This window comes from Sorex araneus, chromosome 5 (assembly GCF_027595985.1).
Source record: "Sorex araneus isolate mSorAra2 chromosome 5, mSorAra2.pri, whole genome shotgun sequence".
NCBI lineage: Eukaryota > Metazoa > Chordata > Mammalia > Eulipotyphla > Soricidae > Sorex > Sorex araneus.
The window spans coordinates 116163941-116186170 of NC_073306.1; the positions used below are offsets into that span (position 1 = coordinate 116163941).

General features: G+C 52.5%; 1 protein-coding gene across 1 annotated transcript in view; it reads left to right on the forward strand.

Annotated features, from left to right (window-relative positions):
* The window catches only part of HCK (HCK proto-oncogene, Src family tyrosine kinase), a 48359-nt gene that overhangs the window by 7342 nt on the left and 18787 nt on the right, over positions 1–22230 (forward strand). Inside the window, exons 2-6 of the mRNA XM_055139466.1 lie at positions 11957–12074; positions 15250–15289; positions 15664–15760; positions 16368–16466; positions 20503–20606. Of these exons, the coding sequence (XP_054995441.1) occupies positions 11958–12074; positions 15250–15289; positions 15664–15760; positions 16368–16466; positions 20503–20606 (457 nt within the window). The 5' untranslated portion in view covers position 11957. The remainder of the gene's footprint in view (positions 1–11956; positions 12075–15249; positions 15290–15663; positions 15761–16367; positions 16467–20502; positions 20607–22230) is intronic.

Here is a 22230-nt window from a genome sequence, read left to right on the forward strand (position 1 = left end):
GCACATGCCAGAGTGGTTTGGACACGGCGGGGGCAGAGCGAGTGTGTGTGAGTGCAGAGGCAGAGGGGTGGCCTGCACAGGGAGTGACCGCAGGCGAGGGGTGTGTGTCTGTCATCTTTACTTTTCTGCTTTTAGCACAGGCATGGAAAGGGCATGTGAGCTGCCTTCCGGCCCCCATAATATTTTTATTTTGAACAAGGACGATACCCTAATATTTTACTAGGTGGTCAATGCTTTCCTTGCATGCGGCAAACTTGGGTTCAATACCCAGAACCTCCTAAGGTTAGACACCAGCTGTGCTCAGGGCTTACTTTTTCTTCTGTGCTCAGGGCTCATTCTTGGCGGTGCTCCAGGGACCCACCAGGAGTGATCCCTGAGCGCAGGGTCAGGGGTAAGCCCTGAACACCTCTGGGAGTAGCCTAAAACAAAACCCAACAAAATAGTAATTTTATTTGGGGGATTGCACACTGGTAAATACCTGAACCTCTTGTCTTCTCTCCAACTTTAAAACTTCAATGAAAGGTAATCTTAAAAAGTAAAGCATCGGGCTGGAGCAATAGCACAGTGGGTAGGGCGTTTGCCTTGCACATGGCCAACACGGGTTCGATTCCCAGCGTCCCATATGGTCCCCTCGAGCACTGCCAGGAATAATTCCTGAGTGCATCAGCCAGGAGTAACCCCTGTGCATTGCCATTGCCGGGTGTGACCCAAAAAGAAAAAAAAAAAAGTAAAGCATAAACCTTTCCAGACAGGAAAAAAAAAAAAAAGAAAAAGAAATAGGGCAGAGAGCTAGAACCAGAGTTAAGGTACTTCAGTTATCGGAGGGAACACCTGTGGGAGATGCCGGGCGACGCCGGGCCAGGCTTGAGGAGAAGGTGGGGTTGCCTCCGAATGAAGCAGGAAGGGAAAGGGAAAGAGGAGACGCCTCAGCTGGTAGCGCGTGACAGGGGAACTTGACAGGAAGCCCGCCAGCTCCGCGTCCTCTCAGAGGGGCCCTGCCTCAGTATCCCTGCAGCCCAGTCCTTGCCTGGGAATAGCCCTGGCGTCAGCTATGGCCGCGCACAGCAGCGAGGGTCCTCGGTCCACACGGCTCTGTGTGCTCAGAGATCTAGGTGGTCCATCCTCAGGGCTGCGTCAGGGGGCTACAGCCTTTTCTTTCCTTTGTTTTCTTTCTTTTATTTTTTCTTCAGGAGGTGGAGGCTGAGGGCTATGCCTGGCAGTGCTCAGGGGTTCCTCCTGGGCTCGGAGCTCAGGGATCACTCCTGGTGGGCTCGAGGGACTATAGAGGGTGTGTCCCCAAATTAAAAAAAAAGTCTATCATAAATTATTTACATTTTAAAAATTATTTTTATTCAAGTGGATCAACATGGAAAGTATCATGGTAAGTGAAATGAGCCAGAAAGAGAAGGACAGACATAGAAAGATTGCACTCATCTGTGGAATATAAAATAACAGTAGGAGACTAATACCCAAGAATAGTAGTATACAATACCAGGAGGTTGACTCCATAGCTTGGAACTTGGCCTCACACACTGGCGGAAAGTCATACCAAATGGAGAAAGGAACACCAAGTAAATTGTGAGTGGAGATCCCGCGTGGTAAGGGAAATGCGCGATGAAAGTGGACTAGTGTCTGACATGAAGGCCACTCAGTACCCCTATTGCAGACCACAACACCCAAAAGGAGAGAGAGAGAACAAATTGGAATGCCCTGCCACAGAGGCGGGGTGGAGTGGGAGGGATGGGATTGGGGGGGGGGGAGGGATACTGGGTTCATTGGTGGTGGAGAATGGACACTGGTGGAGGGATGGGCTCCTGAACACTGCATGAGGGAAAAACAAGCACGAAATGTTTGAATCTGTAACTGTACCCTCACTGTGACTCACTAATTAAAAAATAAAAAAAAATTTTAAAAAGTTATTTTTATTTATTATTGAATTACCGTGAGATCCAGTTACAAAGCATTCATGTTTGAGTTTCAGTCATACAATGATCGAACACCCATCCCTCCACCAGTGCCCATTCCCCACCACCAATGTCCTCAGTATCCCCCCATCCCAACCCTCCCCCCGCCCCTATGGCAGACAATTTCCCCATACTCTCTCTACTTTTGGGTATTAATGAATCATTTACTGCAGTCTCCTGCAAGAATTTCCTGTGCACCAGGCAGTGTTCTTACGCTTTTTTTAAAAATTAGTTTGGTAAAAAAATAAATTAGTGGGGGCTGGAGCGATAGCACAGCGGGTAGGGCGTTTGCCTTGCACGCGGCCGACCCGGGTTCGAATCCCAGCATCCCATATGGTCCCCTGAGCACCGCCAGGGGTGATTCCTGAGTGCAGAGCCAGGAGTGACCCCTGTGCATCACCGGGTGTGACCCAAAAACCAGAACAAAAAAATAAATAAATTAGTTAATAAAAAAAAAAAAAAGAGGGGCTGGAGTGATAGCACAGTGGGTAGGGCGTTTGCCTTGCACACGGCTGACCCAGGTTCGAATCCCAGCATCCCATATGGTCCCCTGAGCACCGCCAGGGGTAATTCCTGAGCGCATGAGCCAGGAGTGACCCCTGTGCATTGCTGGGTGAGACCCAAAAAGCAAAAAAAAGAAAGAAAAGAAAATAGAAAAAAAATTAGTTTGGGGGCCACACCCAGAGGTGTTCAAGGGCTACTCCCAGCTCAGTGCTCAAAGCCTGCTCCCGGGAGTGCTCAGGACCATGCGATGCTGGGGATCAAACCCAGCCCTCCCAAATGCAAGGCGTGTGCTCTGTCCTGCTGCACTTTCTGCCGCCTAGTACTTATTGAGGCTTCAGGGAGCAGCACTCCAACTCGAAGAGGTTCAAGCAGGGGGGGGACGTCCTTGGCAAGTGCATGAGTCCCCGCATAGCTCGGCCGCAGGCAGGCTGCGTTCCAGGCCTCGGGAATCTGCTTCGACGTTCCATGGCTCTGCGTGGCCGCTCAGGCCCCTCTCCTGGCCCGAGTTCAGCGGCTCACTCTCCTCGGCCAGGGCTGGCTCTCCTGCCCGGCTCCGCGGCTGTCACTGCAACTCTGTCACTGGCAGGGTAGCACTCAAGTCTTCCCAGATCTCTGACTTGACAAGAAGGGAGAGCTGGCCCCCAGAGAAAGTCAGGGGATGCAGATGCTACGCAGAGAAGCACCACAGCTGGCCCTTTCACGTTGCACTTCCTCTTTGGGGAAGTCGAGGCCCAGAGCATGGAGGGGCCTTGACTGAGAAGCAGGAGTTGGCTCTGGGGCCCCAGCAGCCAACCTGGGACTCGGGGGAGTCGCCTGAGGTGACTAAGTTGAGGTTCCCATTTCCTTCTCATGCAATGACGTTGTGGGGGCGAGGAGCAAATTTCTGGTCATAGGGGGTTGGCCCTGACCTGAGGAAGTGCTCTTGCAAGGGCTGAGTAGCTTGAGGTAGCCTGAGGCGGGGCAGACCGCTTCTGCTCTCAGAGCCGGGTCTGGAACCACACGAGGCCAGAAGTGTGTGTGTGTGCTCTGGGCTGTTGCAAAAGCCTTTCACATCCTGTCCCGCAGGGGCGCAGGCCGAGCTTGAGAAGTGCAGCTTACAGGCGGCCCCCGGCTTACAGGGAAGCTAAGAAGGCTCCAGGTGGGGAACTGACCTTCCCAAGATGGCCAGAACCAGGCTCCCAGGACAACTATGGAGACCCCAGATATGGGCCCCACCCCACTCCATTGGTGGGTCTCTGACATCAGCGTATAGGAGATTATCCCACAGAATCATAGGAAGTGCAGGCACCGGGCTCTTAGGCCCTGGGATGTCTGGTTCCTTTGGTCCAGAGTGTGGCCCTAAAGAAGGCAAGAATCCGTGAGGAGACGGGCCAGATACAGAGCACGGGAATCAGAGCGCTCGCCTTCCACGGCCAACTGAACACCGTCAGGAGTGATTCCTGAGCACAGAGCCAGGTCTTCTGTCCCTATGCTCCCACCCCATAGATTGATGTTCTGGATGTTTCACAGTTTGCTTTCTCACCCAGTAAGTAACTTCACAAGGGGCTGGAGCAATAGCACAGTGGGTGGGGCATTTGCCTTGCACGCGGCCGACCCGGGTTTGGTCCCCGGCATCCCATATGGTCCCCTGAGCACCACCAGGGGTAATTCCTGCGTGCAGAGCCAGGAGTGACACCTGTGCATCGCCGGGTGTGACCCAAAAAGCAAAAAAAAAAAAAAAAGAAGTAACGGGGCCGGAGCGATAGCACAGCGGGTAGGGCGTTTGCCTTGCACTCGGCCGACCCGGGTTCAATCCCTGGCATCCCATATGGTCCCCCAAGCACTGCCAGGAGTAATTCCTGAGTGCAAAGTGCCAGGAGTAACCCTTGAGCATTGCTGGGTGTGACCCAAAAAGAAAAAAAGAAAAAAAAAGAAGTAACCTCACAAGCTCTCTGTGACTTTGCTATCCCTGACAATTTCTTTGGATGTGGCTTTGGAAGGTACTTCCCCATGTCCAGTCTTTCCCACTCCACTCAGTCCCTGGAGCAGAAACCACATCCAGATAGTTTCGCTTTGGATCCACCCCTGCTGCATCCCACGAGCCATACACCGCGGCCTGCTGTGTGCAGGCAGAGCTCAGGCAAGGGGAGACAGATGGGAGCCAGCCCGGTTCCCAAAAAGTCGCAATCCTGGAAGGTACCTGCTCCTGTTAATAACAGTAGCTTTGAGCACCAGGGTTCCCTAAGGATCTCCTGAAGTGTGGCGTGTAGGATGTGTACAGGACAGTCTGTTGAGGGGGTTGTGTACAGAGAGATAGAACAGGGCTTAAAATTTACTTTGCATTGCACGGACTCCAGTTCGAATCCACGTAGGGTTCCCCCAAGCACTGCTGGGGGTCACTCCTGCGCATAGAACCAGGAGTGATCGCTGAGTCCTGCTGGGTGTGGCCAAACACCCCGCCCCAATACACACCTGGATTTGAAGACTTCCTATGGACAAAAGAACTATAGTGTCAAGTACGCTAATAACGTGAAAGAAGAATCACGCTTATGCTCGTCAATAATATGTTTACCTTGGGAAAAAAGACATCATCTTTTTTTTTCTTTTTGGGTCACACCCAGCAGTGCACAGGGGTTACTCCTGGCTCTGCACTCAGGAATTACCCCTGGTGGTGCTCAGGGAACATTATGGGATATATATACCCACTTTGCTATCACTCCAGCCCCAAAAAGACATCATCTTAAGATGAATGCACAAGCTTCTTTTTACTTAGAAAAAGAGGCGGAATTGTGTCAAAGGTTTAATTACGTTTGTGGCTCACATTTCTAGTTCTCGTGGTCGTGAAAAATGAGCATTTCTGAAGCGGTCTCCGTTGCCCTCTGTAGCCTGGTTCTCTTGCGCTGCAAGCGGCTCCCCACGTGGGCATGGCCACCACGAGGGGGCGCTGGAGTCGCCCAGGGAGTCGAATTATGAGTGCTTTCTGTCCACTTCAAGGTCCATTGGCAGAAGGGCTCTGAGTGATTTTCTTCTTCTCTTTTCCTGAAAGGGGAGGGTAGACAAAATCGGCTGGGGAGCCTCTGGAGGGAAGCATTGCATTTGATTCCAGTGCATGCTGCGATCGAGAAGGACACTGGCCCGCGTGGACACTGGGCTCCTGGGGATTCCCGATTTTATTTGCATCTTTTCGTTTGATTTTGGCTTTGCGTTTTCTGGTGGTGTTCAGGGATAACTCCTGGCTCAGGGGTCACTCCTGGCAGTGCTCAGTGTTGCTGGGGATTGAGCTGGGATAAACAGCATGCAAGGCATGCACTATCTCCCAGACGCCCCCCCCCCACAGGCCCCCCGGTTGGGAAAGCTAGCTTCTCCAGTGTTGCATCTACTAACTGGAGGCATAAGGAATGGCAAGTGGCCTGACTTTGCCCTCCAGGGCAGTAATGCCTTTGCCGCTAAGGAAAAAGGGTTGGCGGGGCTGGTGCGATAGCACAGTGGGTAGGGTGTTTGCCTTGCACGCGATCAACCCCGGTTCAATTCCCAGCATCCCATATGGTCCTCTGAGCACTGCCAGGAGTAATTCCTGAATGCAGAGCCAGGAGTAACCCCTCTGTTTCGCTGGGTGTGATGCAGAGAGAGAGAGAGAGAGAGAGAGAGAGAGAGAGAGAGAGAGAGAGAGAGAGAGGGTTGTGGTGATCGTTTTTATAGTATGTGCCGGCACCAGGCTCCTGCACATAGGTCAACTCTTGGCTGGCAAGAGCCCACTCTCCTCTCTCTCTCTCTCTCTCTTTCTCTCTCTCTCTCTCTCCCCAAGTCTGTGGCTTCTCAGTGAACTAAGCAAGGCCCAGGATCCCTTGGCCAGGAATTAAGTGGTGCTCGCAACGGTGGAGAGAGTGGCCCTACGGCCCACAGTGGGGCCCCTCCCAGACACCCCCGTTGTTGATCACAATAGGAAACATTGTTTGCTGAGGGGCCACACTCGGCAGTGCCCAGTGCTTACTCCTGACTCTGCATTCAGGGATCACTCCTGACGGAGCTCAGAGGACCAGGTGGGATGCTGGGGATCGAACTGGGATCAGCCACATGCAAGGCAAGTGCCTTAACACCATGTACAATCTCTCCGGGCCCCTAAAAGAAGTTGGGTCATTTTAACACTACCCAAGGTGCAGCTTTATTACTCAGAATCTGGGCCACATAGAAAAGAGGGGTGGGTTTCAGTTTTGAATGCCTGCAAGAACGTTATAATGTGGATCTGGAGTGACAGTACAGCAGATAGGGTACTTACCTTGCATGTGGCCAACCTGGGTTTGAGTTCTGGCACCCCAGGTGGGCTCCCAAGCCCTGCCAGGGGTGATCCCTGAGCTCAGAGCCAGGAATGAACCTCGAGCACTGACTAAAAAGCAAAAAGAACATTATAAAGTAGTGATTAATTACCATAATTTTGGCTTGACACTCCAGGAGTTCAAGTCAGTGCTCACTTGATAAAGAGGCAAACGAAGTAGAAGCCTTGTAAATCAGGAGGCGATGGGGGCCAGAGCAATCCAGAAGGATGCATCCAGAAGTACATCCAGAAGGATGTTTGCCTGGCATGCAGCTGACCACCTGATGTGGCCCAAAGACAAACTGAAAATATCAGGAGCTGGTAGTTGCCATATCCCACCAAGGCAGACAAATGCTTCCTTGTAAATAAAGCTCATCTTTTTTCCTTCCTCCTATTTTTTTTATTTAATAATAAATTTATTTATTTTTAATTAATGAATCACCATGAGGGTACAGTTACGGATTTATACACATTTGTGCTTATGCTTCCCCCATACAAAGTTCGGGAACCCATCCCTTCACCAGTGCCCATACTCCACCACCAGTAAACCCAGCATCCCTCCCATCCTCCCCAATCCCATCTCCCCCCACCCCACCCTGTCACTGTGGCAGGGCATTCCCTTCTGTTCTCTCTCTCTAATTAGCTATTGTGGTTTGCAATAAAGGTGTTGAGTGGCCACTGTGCTCAGTCTCTAGCCCTCATTCAGCCCGCAACTCCCTTCTCCCACATGGCCTTCGACTACATTATAGTTGGTGATCCCTTCTCTGAGTTGCCCTTTCCCCAGAATGTGAGGCCAGCCTCCTAGCCATGGAGTCAACCTCCTGGTAGTTGTTTCTACAATTCTTGGGTGTTAGTCTCCCACTCTGTTATTTTATATGCCATAGATGAGTGCAATCTTTCTATGTCTGTCTCTCTCTTTCTAACTCATTTCACTTAGCATGAAACTTTTCATGCCGATCCACTTAAATAAAAAATTCGTGACCTCCTTTTTTCTAATAGCTGCATAGTATTCCATTGTATAGATGTACCAAAGTTTCCTCAACCAGTCATCCGTTCTAGGGCATTCGGGTTTTTTCCAGATTCTGGCTATTGTAAACAGTGCTGCGATGAACATACATGTGCAGATGCCATTTCGATTATACTTTTTTGCCTCTCTGGGATATATTCCCAGCAGTGGTATTGCTGGGTCAAATGGGGGCTCAATTTCTAATTTTTTGAGAATCGTCCATATTGTTTTCCAGAAGGGCTGAACCAGTCGGCATTCCCACCAGCAGTGTAGAAGGGTCCCTTTCTCCCCACATCCTCTCCAACAGCGGTTGCTTTTGTTCTTTTGGATGTGCGCTAGTCTCTGTGGTGTGTGGTGGTATCTTGTGGTTGTTTTGATCTGCATCTCTCTGATGATTAGTGATGTAGAGCACTTTTTCATGTGCCTTTTGGCCATTCGTATTTCTTCCTTAGTAAAGTTTCTGTTCATTTCTTCGCCCCATTTTTTGATGGGGTTGGATGTTTTCTTCTTGTAGAGTTCAACCAGTGCTTTATATACCATTGATATCAACCCCTTATCTGATGGGTATTGTGTAAATATCCTTTCCCATTCTGTGGATAGTCTTTGTATTCTGGTCACTGTATCTTTTGTGGTGCAGAAGCTTTTTAGTTTAATGTAGTCCCATTTGTTGATCTCTGTTTTTACTAGATTGCTTAGTTCTGTGTCACCTTTGAAGATACCTTTATCTTCAATATCGTGGAGGGTTTTGCCAACCTTGTCTTCAATGTACCTTATGGTTTGTGGTCTAATGTTGAGGTCTTTAATCCATTTTGATCTGACTTTTGTGCATGGTGTCAGGTCAAGGTCTACGCCCATTTTTTTGCATGTGGTTGTCCAGTTGTGCCAGCACCATTTGTTAAAGAGGCTTTCCTTGCTCCACTTCACATCTCTTGCTCCCTTATCAAAGATTAGATGATCATACATTTGGGGTTGTGTGTAGGGATATTCCACCCTGTTCCATTGGTCTACGGCTCTGCCTTTGTTCCAGTACCATGCCGTTTTAATTGTTACTGCTTTGTAGTAAAGATTGAGGTTGGGGAGGGTGATGCCTCCCATCGTCTTTTTCCCAAGAATTGTTTTAGCTATCCTTGGACGTTTGTTGTTCCATATGAATTTTAAGATTGCTTGATCCATTTCTTTGAAGAATGTCATGGGTATACTTATAGGGATCGCGTTGAATCTGTATAATGCTTTGGGGAATATTGCCATTTTGACAACATTGATTCTCCCTATCCACGAGCGGGGTATATGTTTCCATTTCCTCATGTCCTCTTTGATTTCATGTCCTTCCTCCTATTTTAATAACATCCCTACACCTAGGCATCTGGAATTCCCCACCCCCCTTAGATCACAAACATATCTGTCACACTGTCACTGTCATCCCGTAAGCAACATCGATTTGCTCAAGTGGGCACCAGTAATGTCTCCATTGTGAGATTTGTTGTTACTGTTTTTGGCATATCGAATATGCCATGGGTAGCTTGCCAGGTTCTGCCGTGCGGGCGAGATAGTCTCAGTAGCTTACAGGGCTCTCTGAGAGGAGTGGAGGAATCGAACCCAGGTTGGCTGCGTGGAAGGCAAACGCCCTACCTGCTGTGCTATCGCTCCAGCCCAGATCACAAACGTGTTTATTTCACTGTCACTGTCATCCCGTTGCTCATCGATTTGTTCGGGTGGGCACCAGTAATGTCTCCATTGTGAGACTTATTGTTACTGTTTTTGGCATATCCAATAAGCCACAGATAGGTTGCCAGGCTCTACCGTGCGAGCGAGATACTCTTGGTAGCTTGCCGGGCTGTCTGAGAGGGGCGGAGGAATTGAACACAGGTCGGCCGCGTGAAAGGCGAATGCCCTACCGCTATGCTATTGCTTTGGTTTGGGGGCCACACCCAGCGATGCTCAGGGATTACTTCTGGCAGGGGTCAGAGAACCATATGGGATGCCGGGGATTGAACCCGGGTTGGCTTTGTGCAAGACCTACCTACTATCCCACTGTACAATCACTCCGGCCCTATGTATGTGCTTAGCAAGATGAATCTAACTGTAGTCTCACTGCCTTAGAAGAAAGTGTGACTGCAGAGACGAAGGTGGTCACTGTGCGTGGTCACTCAGGTCCTGTCTGCTTAGCCCAAACTCGCATGCATTTTGGGAAAGAAATGAAGTATTTCTGTTACTTGTGAAATTAAGAGTTGACTCTACTCAGGTCAATGTGGTTTTCTTGAGGGTTTTTAAAATTTTATTCCCCATCATCAGCATCTGTCAATTCTCAAAAATGTCACTGAACTGTGGTCCAGAGCGGTAGAGGGTAGGGTGTTTGCCTAGCATGCAGCCAGATTCGACCCCATCGGGTCCTCCAAGCCCACCAGGAGTGACCCCTGAGCTCAGAGCCAGATGACCCCTAAGCATCTCTGGGAGTACCCTCCCCCTTTCTGCCGCCACGGTCAGACTACCAACAGTTCAGGCTCAAATGAAGGTGTCCCTGCATGAGCGGGGCTCTGTGCCCTGTTCCCGTAGCTCTTGCTCCACCCAGTAGCCAGTGGGATTATTTCAGAAACCAGTGAGGGCCAAGGACGTGGCTCAAAGGACTGAGTGTATGCTTTGCTTGGGGGAGTCCTGGGTTCGATTCCCAGTGCCGCTTGTCCGCCTAAGCACCACTGGGAACAATCCCCAGGCACTGAGTCAGGAACTCTGACACTGCCGGAGGTGACCCCGAAGTAAAATAAAAACAAAACAAATGATTCAGGGGCTGGAGAGACAGAACTGCGGGCAGGGCACTTGCCTTGCATGCTGCCAGCCTGGTTTCAGTCCCTGGCACTCCATATGGTCCTCCTCCCCCCCCCCTTCCCGCCAGCCACCAGGAGTGATCCCTGAACATAGAGCCAGGAGTAAGCTGTGGCCTAAAATGAAAACAAACAAAAAAACCAAAACAACAGAAAAACTCTAGTCATTGAATTCCATAATTCTCTCACCTGAGCCTTGCCACAATTTCTTGTCATTTTAGGATTGACGATACAGGTTCTGCATGGCTTGTCTGAGATATGGCATCCTGGTCACAGCCAGGCTCCCTCTTGTCTGGGGTCTCAGGGCACACTCTGTCCTCTCACTATTTCCGAGCACACTGGCCTCAGGACCTTGGCACTTCCTGTTCCCTCTTGCTGGAACACTTCCCACGATATTCCGTGGCTGGTTCAGTGGGGTCATGTAGGTCCCAGGTGACAATCACCTCCTCAGAGAGGCCTTCCCTGACCGCCCCGTCTGAAGGGACACCCCATGCAGTGTGACACACTCACATTCCCTTCCTCGGGTCATACCCCACAGTAAATGTATCTTGTCACTCACTCGTCTGCCTGTGTCTCCTGTTCACAGTCACTGTGATTCTGTAAAGGCAAAGCCTGCTGGTCCTGTTCGAGGTTTAGAAAAGTGCTCTGTTGTGTTTGCTGAGCGAATGAGTGGACGAGTGGCCACATCAGCCCAAGAGAGAAAGGAAAGGGAGGCAGAGAAAGCAAGAGGAGAAGTAACAAGTTGTTATGAAGTGGGCCCAGGCATCAGCTGCCTTGGCCATTTATTGTTCAACTTGTTTGAACCATCTTTGTCGTCGTTGTGTCGTTGTGACCTCCTCTTTGTCCTTGAATATAAAGCAGGAGTTCAGTTATGGATTCCTCTTTTACTCTCCTGTGGGCTCGAGACAGACACTGGGCTGAGTTTCTCATTTTTCTAGCACCCTGAGCGGTTTTTGTCCCCCCTTTGCTGATGCGACCCCGGGGGTGGGGTGGGGGGTGATGAGCAGGCCTGACTCAGAGGTGGTTGTTTTGCCCCGTCACCCCTCACCTCTGCAGCTCCCCCTTTGGATTCCGCTCATCCTCGTGGCTGGTGGTCCCCAGCAGACAGTTGGAATGACAATCCACCCAGGGGCTGGTCCCAGCGCTTCCAGGCTGCAGGGGGTCCCTGGACGCCTGACTGTGACAACATATCGGCTCTGGGGGGCACCGGGCACCTGTGGACGTGGGACAGGCCAGGGGAGGCAGGGGCTTCCTGAGCTCCAGGTGGCCAGGGTGGGTGTGTGGGAAAGGCAGGGGTGGTGGAAGTTAAGGGGGAACCTGTCGGGGGACCTAGGAGCCCCAGGGGGGCTCACCTCCCTTCTCTCTGCCGCAGCATGGGGTGCATGAAGTCCAGATTCCTCCAGGAAAGGAGCAAAGCCTCAAAAACACAGGTCAGCAGCAAGCCAGAGAGCCCCGTGTACGTGCCGGACCCCATATCCTCGGGCAAGCGGGTGAGTAAGGGGGAGTGTGTGTGGAGTGCCAGCGAGCGGGCGTGTCCCCAGTTACCCCTCTGTCCCCTTGTTTTCCCGTGGGGAAGAGTGCTTGAGTGGGTGGGGCTGGCCACCGCCAGCGCCCTAACTGGCCAGGGCGTGTCTGCTTTGAGCACTCAGGGCAAAGACCCCAATTCTTGCCCTGCCCCGAGGCCAGAGCCTGCGTGCCAGTGACCAGGTCCCAGTGAGTGATGCGCCCTGGGGACGGGACAGCAGCTTAGGCTGTGCCGAGAACGGCGAGTGAGCCAGCTCGCTGAGACGGCGCTGAAGACACCGCAGCAGCACTGCCCTTGGCATCTTGGCCGTTCATGCCGCCGCTGGCAGCCGCGGTGGTGACGGCACAGCCGTGCCGCTGGGGAACCACGGGCAGGAGCAGCCAGAGTGAGAATCCACCCAGGGGCGGGTCTCAGCGCTTCCGGGCTGCAAACACCCTTCCTCCCCACGGTCGTCCCGTTGCCACTCGCAGTTCTCTGGTGCCACTGTGACAGAGGGAGCAAGGCGGGATGGAGTGACTCACGGGACCGCGTGGTTGGGAAGGGAAGAGCCCGGATCCGGTCAGACTGCGGGTTCCAGAGTGACCCGGGCGGGCACAAGAGTAAGAGAGGCAGAGGTGGGGAACGGGAGAGTCGTGGGGGTAGTAGCGGTAGGGAGGGGGCAGTGGTCAGGTAGTAATGGATGGGGCAATAACAGGAGCATTAGGGGTGACCACAGCGTGGTGATAATGGTAGTAATAGTGGAAATGGGGGTGGTAGCAGTGGGGAGGTGGTCATAGCAGGAGGAAAGGGAGTGGTCAGCGTGATGGCGAGTGGCAGTGGTCGGGGCGTGGTAATGATGGTTGTAATAGAGGTGGCGAGAGCAGGAGTGACGGGGCGGTGCTGACAGGAGTATTAGCGGTGGTAATCCAGGTAGTAACAGCAGTGGTAGTGGCCGAGGCTGTGGGCAGCAGCCCCGCCAGCAGAGGCATTTTGGTGGCCCTGAGAGCCGCTGTGGGCCCCAGCCACGGGCATGTTTGTGCCGCCTCTCCTCACCGCGGCCAGGCAGGGAGCACTGGGCACAGGGAGATGCTGGCTCAGAGTGGGTCGCGCTCCCAGCACGCCAGGAGCCCTGAAGCCGGAACTTCTTCCCTCTCTGGGGTTCTAGCTCACCCCTTATTTGCTGTGTCCAGGGAAGCCGGTTGCCTCTGGACACAGGGGTGCTCCCCTTGGGGCACAGGAAATGACTCCTCCTGTGGGCTGACCAGAGGCTTGTCACCCCAGTAATACTGCTCGGCCCCCCACTCCCCCTCCACGGCGCCCTGCCCACAGCCCTTCCCTTGGCCAACGACAGCCTGTGCCGACTGACCTTCCTGCCTGCCCCTCCGAGTCCTCCCCACGGCTGCGTGCGCCTTCCCTGGGGACATCGAGTGACCCTGAACCTAGCTTGCTCCCAGGTCCTCTCCATCCCGGTGAGGTGAGGGACCCACCTGCTCAGGCTCCCTGGGACCCTGCAGCTGGCCCCAAGGGATTGGGGAGGGTTTCTCCCACCAGGTTTTGGGGGGTCTTCTCTGAGGGGAGTCAGTGTCTCCCAGGTGTCCAAGGCCTCTAAGAGCAGAGCCCCTAGCCCAGGAAACCCGGATTCTCGCACTGACTCTGCCCAGAATGCAGAGTCCGGCTTGCGGCTTCTTCACACCTTGATTGATGCCCGCTCTGCTGTCTGTGTCTGTTAATCCAGGGCCACGAGTGAGCTCTGTGCTCTGGGATCACTCCTGGCAGGGCTCGGGGGACCATATGGGATGCCAGGGATCAAACCTGGGCTAGATACATGCAAGGCAAATGCCCTACCCGCTGTACTGCCGCTCCAGCCCCTCGGCCCAGGAAATTTTTACACAACCTGGGGTGTGGGATAACATTGGTTTGTCCTTTCTGCCTTGCCACAGGGAGCTTAGGTTTATTGGCTTATTTCCATCACAGTGCTCCCATTCCTCTGTGTTTATTTGTAACCTCTTTCTTTGTGCTCCGTTAACGTGTAAATATTACTTTTCTCTTCTCCTTAAGTCCCTTACATAGTTAATTCAGAGCAGTGTCCTTTTTGTATAGGCACAGGAAGACAGTTAATGCTATACTTTTGTAACTTGGGAGTTAATTGACTTCGAGTGATATTCATCCCTGGGCATCTGTTCTCTCGACTTAAGCCTCAGTTGCCCTTACTTCCTAGCACCCAAAAGCAGGGTCCTGACGAGGGACTGGATGGACCCAGGGCAAGCTGTGACCTACCTTGGCATCGAAATGGGCCTGGCCAAAGCACCATAATACATACCTATAAGTTAAGAGCATGGTCATGGACAAATTCTGTCATGATCCAAAAAGTAACATCTAGATTAGGACCCTGCTAGGATTAGGAAAGATTAATCTGGCCTGAGCACTGTAGTCTGAGATCTATAGCGAGATGTCCCCGGGAGAGTCACCCTGCAAGCTCATTGTATCTCTTCCTATGTCTACACGAAAAGGACATGGCTCTGAATTAACTATGCAATTCAGGAGAAGAGAAAAGCCATTTTTACAAGTCAGTAGAGTCTGGGGGCTGGAGCGACAGCACAGCGGGTAGGGCCTTTGCCTTGCATGTGGCCGACCTGGGTTCGATTCTCAGCATCCCATATGGTCCCCTGAGCACTGCCAGGGGTGATTCCTGAATGTAGAGCCAGGAGTCAGCCCTGAGCATCGCCAGGTGTGACCCAAACCCCCCCCCAAAAGACAACAACAACAACAATAACAAAAAAAGTTAACAGAATCTGATCAGGAGGCAAAGGTCATTGACAGGTTGGGGGAGCGATCAACAAACCCTAGCCTCCTGCGGCCAGGGAGGAAGGGCGGACCAATGTTATCCTACACTGGGGCACAGAGCTCTAGAAAATAGGTCTACAAATCCAACATTAATTGGTAATCAATCATAGAGGAATTTATTTTCAAAGTTCTAAGACCCGGTCCAGGTTCGTTGACGGCGCACAGCTTGAGGAGGTCGAGACGGGGGGCTGCCCCCAGCCTTCCCTCACCTGCCCTGACCCCGGTGCTCAGAGAAAACGCTCCTGGACCCCCGGCTCAGCACCGACCTGCAGCTCCCACACTCTCAGATTTTCACCCCGTTTCTTTCTTCTCCACAGAAGCCTAGTAGCAACGGCAACCCGCCGGGGAACACGGAGGGTAAGTGGCCACTGGGCGCGCAGCAAGGCCTGTGATCAGCAGAGGGTTCGGGCAGCTTCTCCGCCAGAGAGAGTGGCGGTAACATCCCAGGGCCCGAATCAACCTTGAGTGTCCCCTAAGTTGCCCCCGAGCACAGGTCACGGCCTCTCTGTCCCGCTGTTCTGTTTCATGAATGGAATACTGGTACCCGCAGGCTGGCACCCTGCATACCAGAGAGAGCAGGAGGCAGACATGTCCACAGGCCCAGGGCGGCGCGAGGGTCTGTGGGGTGGGGTAAGGTGGGACACAGATGTGCCTCAGGCGTGGTGGGGGTGCTGGAGAGGGCGCACAACACAGCCCAGACCCTCCGTCCCCACGCGTCTCTCTTCCCACAGGCTCCGAGGACCTGGTGGTCGCCCTGTATGACTATGAGGCCATTCACCCTGAGGACCTCAGTTTCAAGAAGGGGGACAAGATGGTGGTCCTGGAGGAGTAAGTCCCCACCCCTCCGACCCCCAGACTTCCAAGGAAGGCCCAATCCAGCCCCCTGTGTGCTGCAGCAGAGACCCTGGCAGGCTAGCTTCCGCAGGGGTGAGGACGGATGCAGGCTGGTTGTCGGTGGGGAGCCAGGGCTTGCCCGCAGCCCCGGCCGCGGCAGGGACGCAGCCAGACCAGGAGGTGCCCGTAGGACCTGCAGACTTGCCGTGTCGACACAGTCTGGGGTGTGACTCCATACTCCCAGGGCCCTGGGCTCTGCATCTCGAATCTTTGGGGATCCGACCCCTAGCTCCCCGATCCTGGGGTCCTGGGCCCTCGCTGAACCACTCCTTGGGCCTGGCCAGGAGGCCCACGGTCATGAGACGGGAGGGCAGAGCGGGCCGTGGCCCTTAGCTGCGGTTCAGTACTTGATCCCAGGAGCTCTTGATAGAAAGCCCCGCACCCCAAATTGGGGTGTTCTGCTGGGAACCGGGACGGGGTGACCCAGACCCGATCAGCTTCCTGGGAGTTGGGGATATTCTCAGCCAAGGCTAACGCACCCCCCACCCCGGGAGCGGAGGAGCCCTGCTGCCCTCTGACCCTCTTGCACTCTGCCTCGCAGGTCCGGGGAGTGGTGGAAGGCTCGGTCCGTGACCTCCCGGAAGGAGGGCTACATCCCAAGCAACTATGTCGCCCACGTGAACTCTCTGGAGACAGAAGAGTGAGTGTCCCCTTCTTTCCCCACCCCCCCCAGCCCTTCCCGAGGGAGCATGCGCAAGGCCAGTTCTGGTCCGAGGGGCGTGGCTCACTCTTGGAGGGTCTCCCTCTCCCTCTCCCCCTCCCTTCCTCTCCCCCTCCCCTCCGGCTCTCTCTCCCTCTCTCTCTCTCATTTTCTCTCCCTCCCTCTCCCTCTCTCTCTCTCATTTTCTCTCCCTCTCTCTCTCATTTTCTCTCTCTCCCTCTCTCTTTCATTTTCTCTCTCCCTTTCTCTCCCCCCTCTCTCCCTCTCTCTCCCTCTCTCTGTCCCCTCTCTCTCCCTCTCCCTCTCTCTCACTTTCTCTCTCCCTCTCTCTCTCCCCCCTCTCTCCCCCTCTCTCGCTCTTTCTTGTTCTCTCTTTTGCTCTTTTGCTCTCTCACTCTCTCTCTTTAGCTCTCTATCATGCTCTCTCTTTTGCACTCTCTCTCTCGCTTGCTCTGAAGCCAGACATATTCTCTTCTGAACTCTTCACACTAGCAAAAATTATCTTGTTTCTGTGCTTGATGCACTTGTCTACTTCCTCACTTAGAATGGGAGCGTGTGAGGACAGGGACCTGTCTGTCCCCGCCTACATCTCTGGCCCGGGCTGGCCCATAGGAGGAGGTCGGTACATGTTTGTTGGATGAAGTCAGTGGGTCATGTGAAGGAGGGTCTCCCGAGCCGGCTGCCAACTCACACCTGTTCTGCATTCCTCGTTTGGTCCATTCAAGAAATACGCATTTCACCGTGTGGCTCTCCATGCCCTGTGCCAGGCAGGGGGCTGAAGAATAAATGAGACATAGCCCTTTCTCTTAAGGGGCTCTCCGTAACTCACCTTTGGATGCACGTTCCTTTTTGTGTCTAGCTTGACTCTGAAAAGTTTTACTTCCATCCATCCATCCATCATTCATATATTCATCCATCCATCACTCATCCATCTCTATCATCCATCCATCCTCCACCCATTCTCTAACATCTTTCCATCCTTCATAATCTGTGTATCCATCCATCATCCATCCATCCTTCATCATCCATCATTATCCTTTCATCTTCCTTCATCCTTCCATCCTCCAACATCCATCCATCCTCCATCATCCACATATCCATTCATCATCCTTCCATCATCCTTCTATCCTCCAACCTCCATCCATCCTCCATCCTCCATCTTTCCTCCATCATCCATCTCTCTGTCATCACCATCCATCTTTCACCTACAAACACCCTCAGGACCTCCCCACTACTCCCAGGATGGAGATACTCAGTGTGGTAGGTGAGACTGAAAGGCAAAAGGGAGCCTTGTGTGATAGGGAGAGTGACAGTAGATCAGCTCATCGGGACATTGGAAAATGACAATCCTGGGTTGGGAGAAATAGTACAGGGGTTAAGGCCCTTATCTTGCATCCCACTGACCCCAGTTTGAATCCCCAGCATCACAAATGGGCCCCTAAGTAAAACCGGGGTGAGGGGGTCACTCCTGATCACAACCAGGAATTATCCCTGAGAACTACCGAGGACAGCACCAAACATACAGGAAATGAAGGAGGCAAAGAAGGAAGAGGAAAACGACATTCCTTGTGGTTTTATTTACTCCACGTCCTCCTCTAGCTGGTTGCGACTGTAAGACGCTTACCTGTTAGCAGTGACCACGCCAGGGCTTTCCCCGTCCTGGAGTCTGTCTCCTCTGAGTGTCCAGGAAGCCTCTTTGACCTGCAAGCATGGCCTGGCTGGAGGAGGAGAGGAAGTCCTCTCTCCGGCTGACCTTCTGCCTGGGCTTCTCCCCAGCACTCCCACCGTCTGCTGAGTGCAGGAGCGGGGTGTGTATCTTGGCTGCTGTTTTCTCCTATGTTTTCTCCTTGGGCATCTGGAGTTCCCAGGTCCTAGGCACCCACTTAGAACATCCTTTCACTGCATAGCACCTCAGAGCAGCCGAGAGCCGGAATTATTCCTCCGGGGAAGTGGAAGTGCTAAATGGGGAAACGAGGGTACAGACGAGTGTGGCGGGTTTGCTCAGAAGCAAACAACCTATCGAGCTGGTTCACAAATTCCAGCACTTTAGCATCCCCCAGATAGCAGGTTAAAATACTGGCTTGGAGCAATCAGGCAAGGAAAGAAACAAGAGAAAGAGGGCCAGAGAGAGAGTAAGGCGCTTGTCTGATACATGACCAGCCCTGGTTTTATTTCCACAATCCCCGGCATGCATATGGTCCCCCGAGCACCACCAGGAGTAACCTCAGAGCACAGAGCCAGAAATAAGAGCTGAGCCTCCTCAAAACAAAAAAGAATCACAAAACAAATAAATGATGCTGGGAAAACTGAAAATGCATGCAAAAGAATGAAACTGAACCATTCTCTCACACCATGAATAAAATTAACTTTTTTTTTATTTTTTGGTCACACCTGGTGATGCTCAGGGGTTTCTCCTGGCTCATGCACTCAGGAATTACTCCTGGCGGTGCTAGAGGGATCATAGGGGATGCTGGGAATCGAACCCAGGTTGGCTGCGTGCAAGACAAATGCCCTACCTGCTGTGCTATTGCTCCAGCTCCCAAAGTTAACTATTAAAGACAAGATCTTAGACCTGAAATTGTGAAATACATGTTTTTCATATGTTGGTTCCATAATAATGTGTTTCAGTGGTGTCTTTGGGGCTTCAACTCCAAAAGCAAAAAAATATAAAACAATAGAAATTACAAAAAAACACTTTTGCACAGTACAAAAAACTATTATTACAACAAAAAGACCCTACTGAATGGGAGGAATGTGTGTATACCATACATCCAGCAAAGGGCTAATAACCTGGATTGTGGGAATCTGTTGTGGCTTAGAAATTCATGTTTTCTATGTTTTGGGCCACACCCAGTGGTACTGGGTTCTTTCTCCTGGCTTTGCGGTCATGGATCACCTCTGATATGCTTGGGGGACCAGATGGCGTGCTGGGGAGTGAAACTTGGTTGGTCACGTGCAAAGAAAGCACCTTACGTGCTGTGCTTTCTCTCCAGCCCCCCAATACATCTTGTTTAAAATATATTAGGGTCGGGGGCTGGAGCAATAGCACAGCGGGTAGGGCGTTTGCCTTGCACGCTGCCGACCCGGGTTCAAATCCCAGCATCCCATATGGTCCCCTGTCCCCTGAGCACGGCCAGGGGTGGTTCCTGAGTGCAGAGCCAGGAGTAACCCCTGTGCATCGCCAGGTGTGACCCAAAAAGCAAAAAAAAAAAAATATATATATCAGGGTCATAGAGATAATATAGTGGGGAGGGCATTTGCACACAGCCAGTCAGAGTCGATCTCTGGCACCCCACCTGGTCCCTCGAGCCCCACCGGAGTGATCCCTGAGCACAGAGCCATGAGTAAGTGCTGGATGTGGTCCCCCCAAAAAGAGGAACCAGCATGGTAGTGAGGTGGATAGGGTATTTGCCTTGCATACCATACCCCTTATGGTACCGCCCTGAGCACCACCAGGATAACCCCAAAATACAAAACAAAAAAAATTAAAAGAGAAAAATATCAAGCAAATATCAATCAATTTCTTCCCCAAAGAATCTTTGAGGACTTTGGGTTTCTTTCTTTTTTTTTTTTTTTTGCTTTTTGGGTCACACCCGGTGATGCACAGGGGTTACTCCTGGCTCTACACTCAGGAATTACCCCTGGCGGTGCTCAGGGGACCATATGGGATGCTGGGAATCGAACTCGGGTCGGCCGCGTGCAAGGCAAACGCCCTACCCGCTGTGCTATTGCTCCAGTCCCTCCTTTTTTTTTTAATCACACCCAGTGATGCTCAGGGATTACTCCTGGCTCTGCACTCAGAACTATTCCTGGTGAGCCCGGGGGAGTATATGGGGTGTTGGGGATCGAACCTGGGTCGGCCGTGTGCAAAGCAAATGCACCCCATTGTACTATCACTCCGTTCCCTCATTGCAGGCCTCTAATGTCCCTAGGATGGCAATGTCCCGTGTGGGCGGGGAGGTGAAGGTTGTACTGTCCACTCTGGGTTCACATGCACCTCCCCTCTTTCCACCAGGTGGTTCTTCAAGGGCATCAGCCGGAAGGATGCAGAGCGCCACCTGCTGGCTCCTGGCAATGTGCTGGGTTCCTTCATGATCCGGGACAGCGAGACCACCAAAGGTGCCAACTCCCTCACACTGCCCTGCCCTCCCTCCCCCCGACCCCGCCCACTGCCACACCACTCACCCAGCTCCCCTGGTCTGCCAGGCTTTCTCCTGCCCTTCGCCTGGGTGCTTCTGGCCCCCTGAACAACATCCTTCCAGAGCTCTGCTTCTCTCCCACGAGTGTCGTTTACAACACCCCTCAGCGGGGCCAGCCCTCCTGTCCCTGTGGCACAGGGCTCCTTTGTGGTATCCATGACTTTGACCTAGGACCTTCTTTCCCTGACCCTGCTGTGAGGGAGTGGCCTTGCTCCAGAAAGTGCTGGACGCCGGATCATGTCCCTCGATGAATGAGGGAAAAGAGCAGGGTCTGGATTTTACGTTCTACCCTGGCGCCCCCTTCCCTGAGGTGTCTAGACTCAAAACTGCGTGCTTGGACCAAGTACATCAGGTCCCTGAGCAGTTTGGGGGCCCTTGGTCAAGTGCATCTATCCCTGTCTTCCTCGGCTTGACCCTGGATTCGTAAAGTGGTGTCTCAGCCTGTGGCTAGATAGGGCCACTTGCTCTCTCTGTCATATTAACACAGGTTTGTCACATGTCAGCTTTACTTCTTCCCGCCCAGCCCCCGGACATCAATACAGTCCCCTCGCCCGCCCTGGACAGCAGCTGGGGCAGGTCCATCCTACAGGAAACCAAAAAAACCAGTGCAGGGCCAGAGAGATAGCACGGGGCTTAAGCACTTGCCTTGGCTGTGGCCCGTTGTGTTTGGAATCCCTGGCACAGTCAGGGGCTACTCTCGACTACAGACCCATGCAGGTGTTGGGCCCTGCTGGGTCTGGTCCCCCAAAACGCCAAAAGACAGGAAGAGGTTCTGGTCCACTGTCAGAGGTGCAGGCAGAGAGGTGGGGGGAGGGTGCTGCTTTAAAGTGGCGTCAGGAGCCTTGGAGCCCCTTTCTGCAGCTTCTTGGCTTCTACTCTGTCTTCCAGCCTCCTCTTGACTGGGTTGATAGTTAAGAATGGGGTACTAAGCCTGCGCCCCCATATCCCATGTAAATCCTAGATCTGCCTGGAGGTAAGTTAAATCACCTCCCCAAGGGGCTGGAGCAATAGCATAGCAGGTAGGGCATTTGCCTTTTACACAGCCAACCCGGGTTCGATTCCCAACATCCCGTGTGGTCCCCTAAGCACTGCCAGGAGTAATTCCTGAGTGTACAGCCAGGAGTAAGCCCTGTGCATCACCAGATATGACCGAAAAAGGAAAAAAAAATCACATCCCCAAGCCTATCTCCTCTTCTGTAAAGAGAACTTGATGATATTCTCTCTCTCTCTCTCCATATATATATATATATATATATATATATATATATATATATATACACATATATGTATGTGTGTGTGTATATCTTTTGGGCCACACCAGTGATGCTCAGGAGTTACTCCTGGCTCTGCACTCAGGAATTACTCCTGGCAGTACTCGGGAGACCATATGGGATGCTAAAGATCAAACCTGGGTCAGCCACGTGCAAGACAAACACCCTACCCACAGTACTATCACTCTAGCCCCAACATTAATGATATTTTAAAACCTCTATCTTGTGGGGTGGTTCAGGCTCTGTAATGAACAATGTGAGTCACAGAATCCA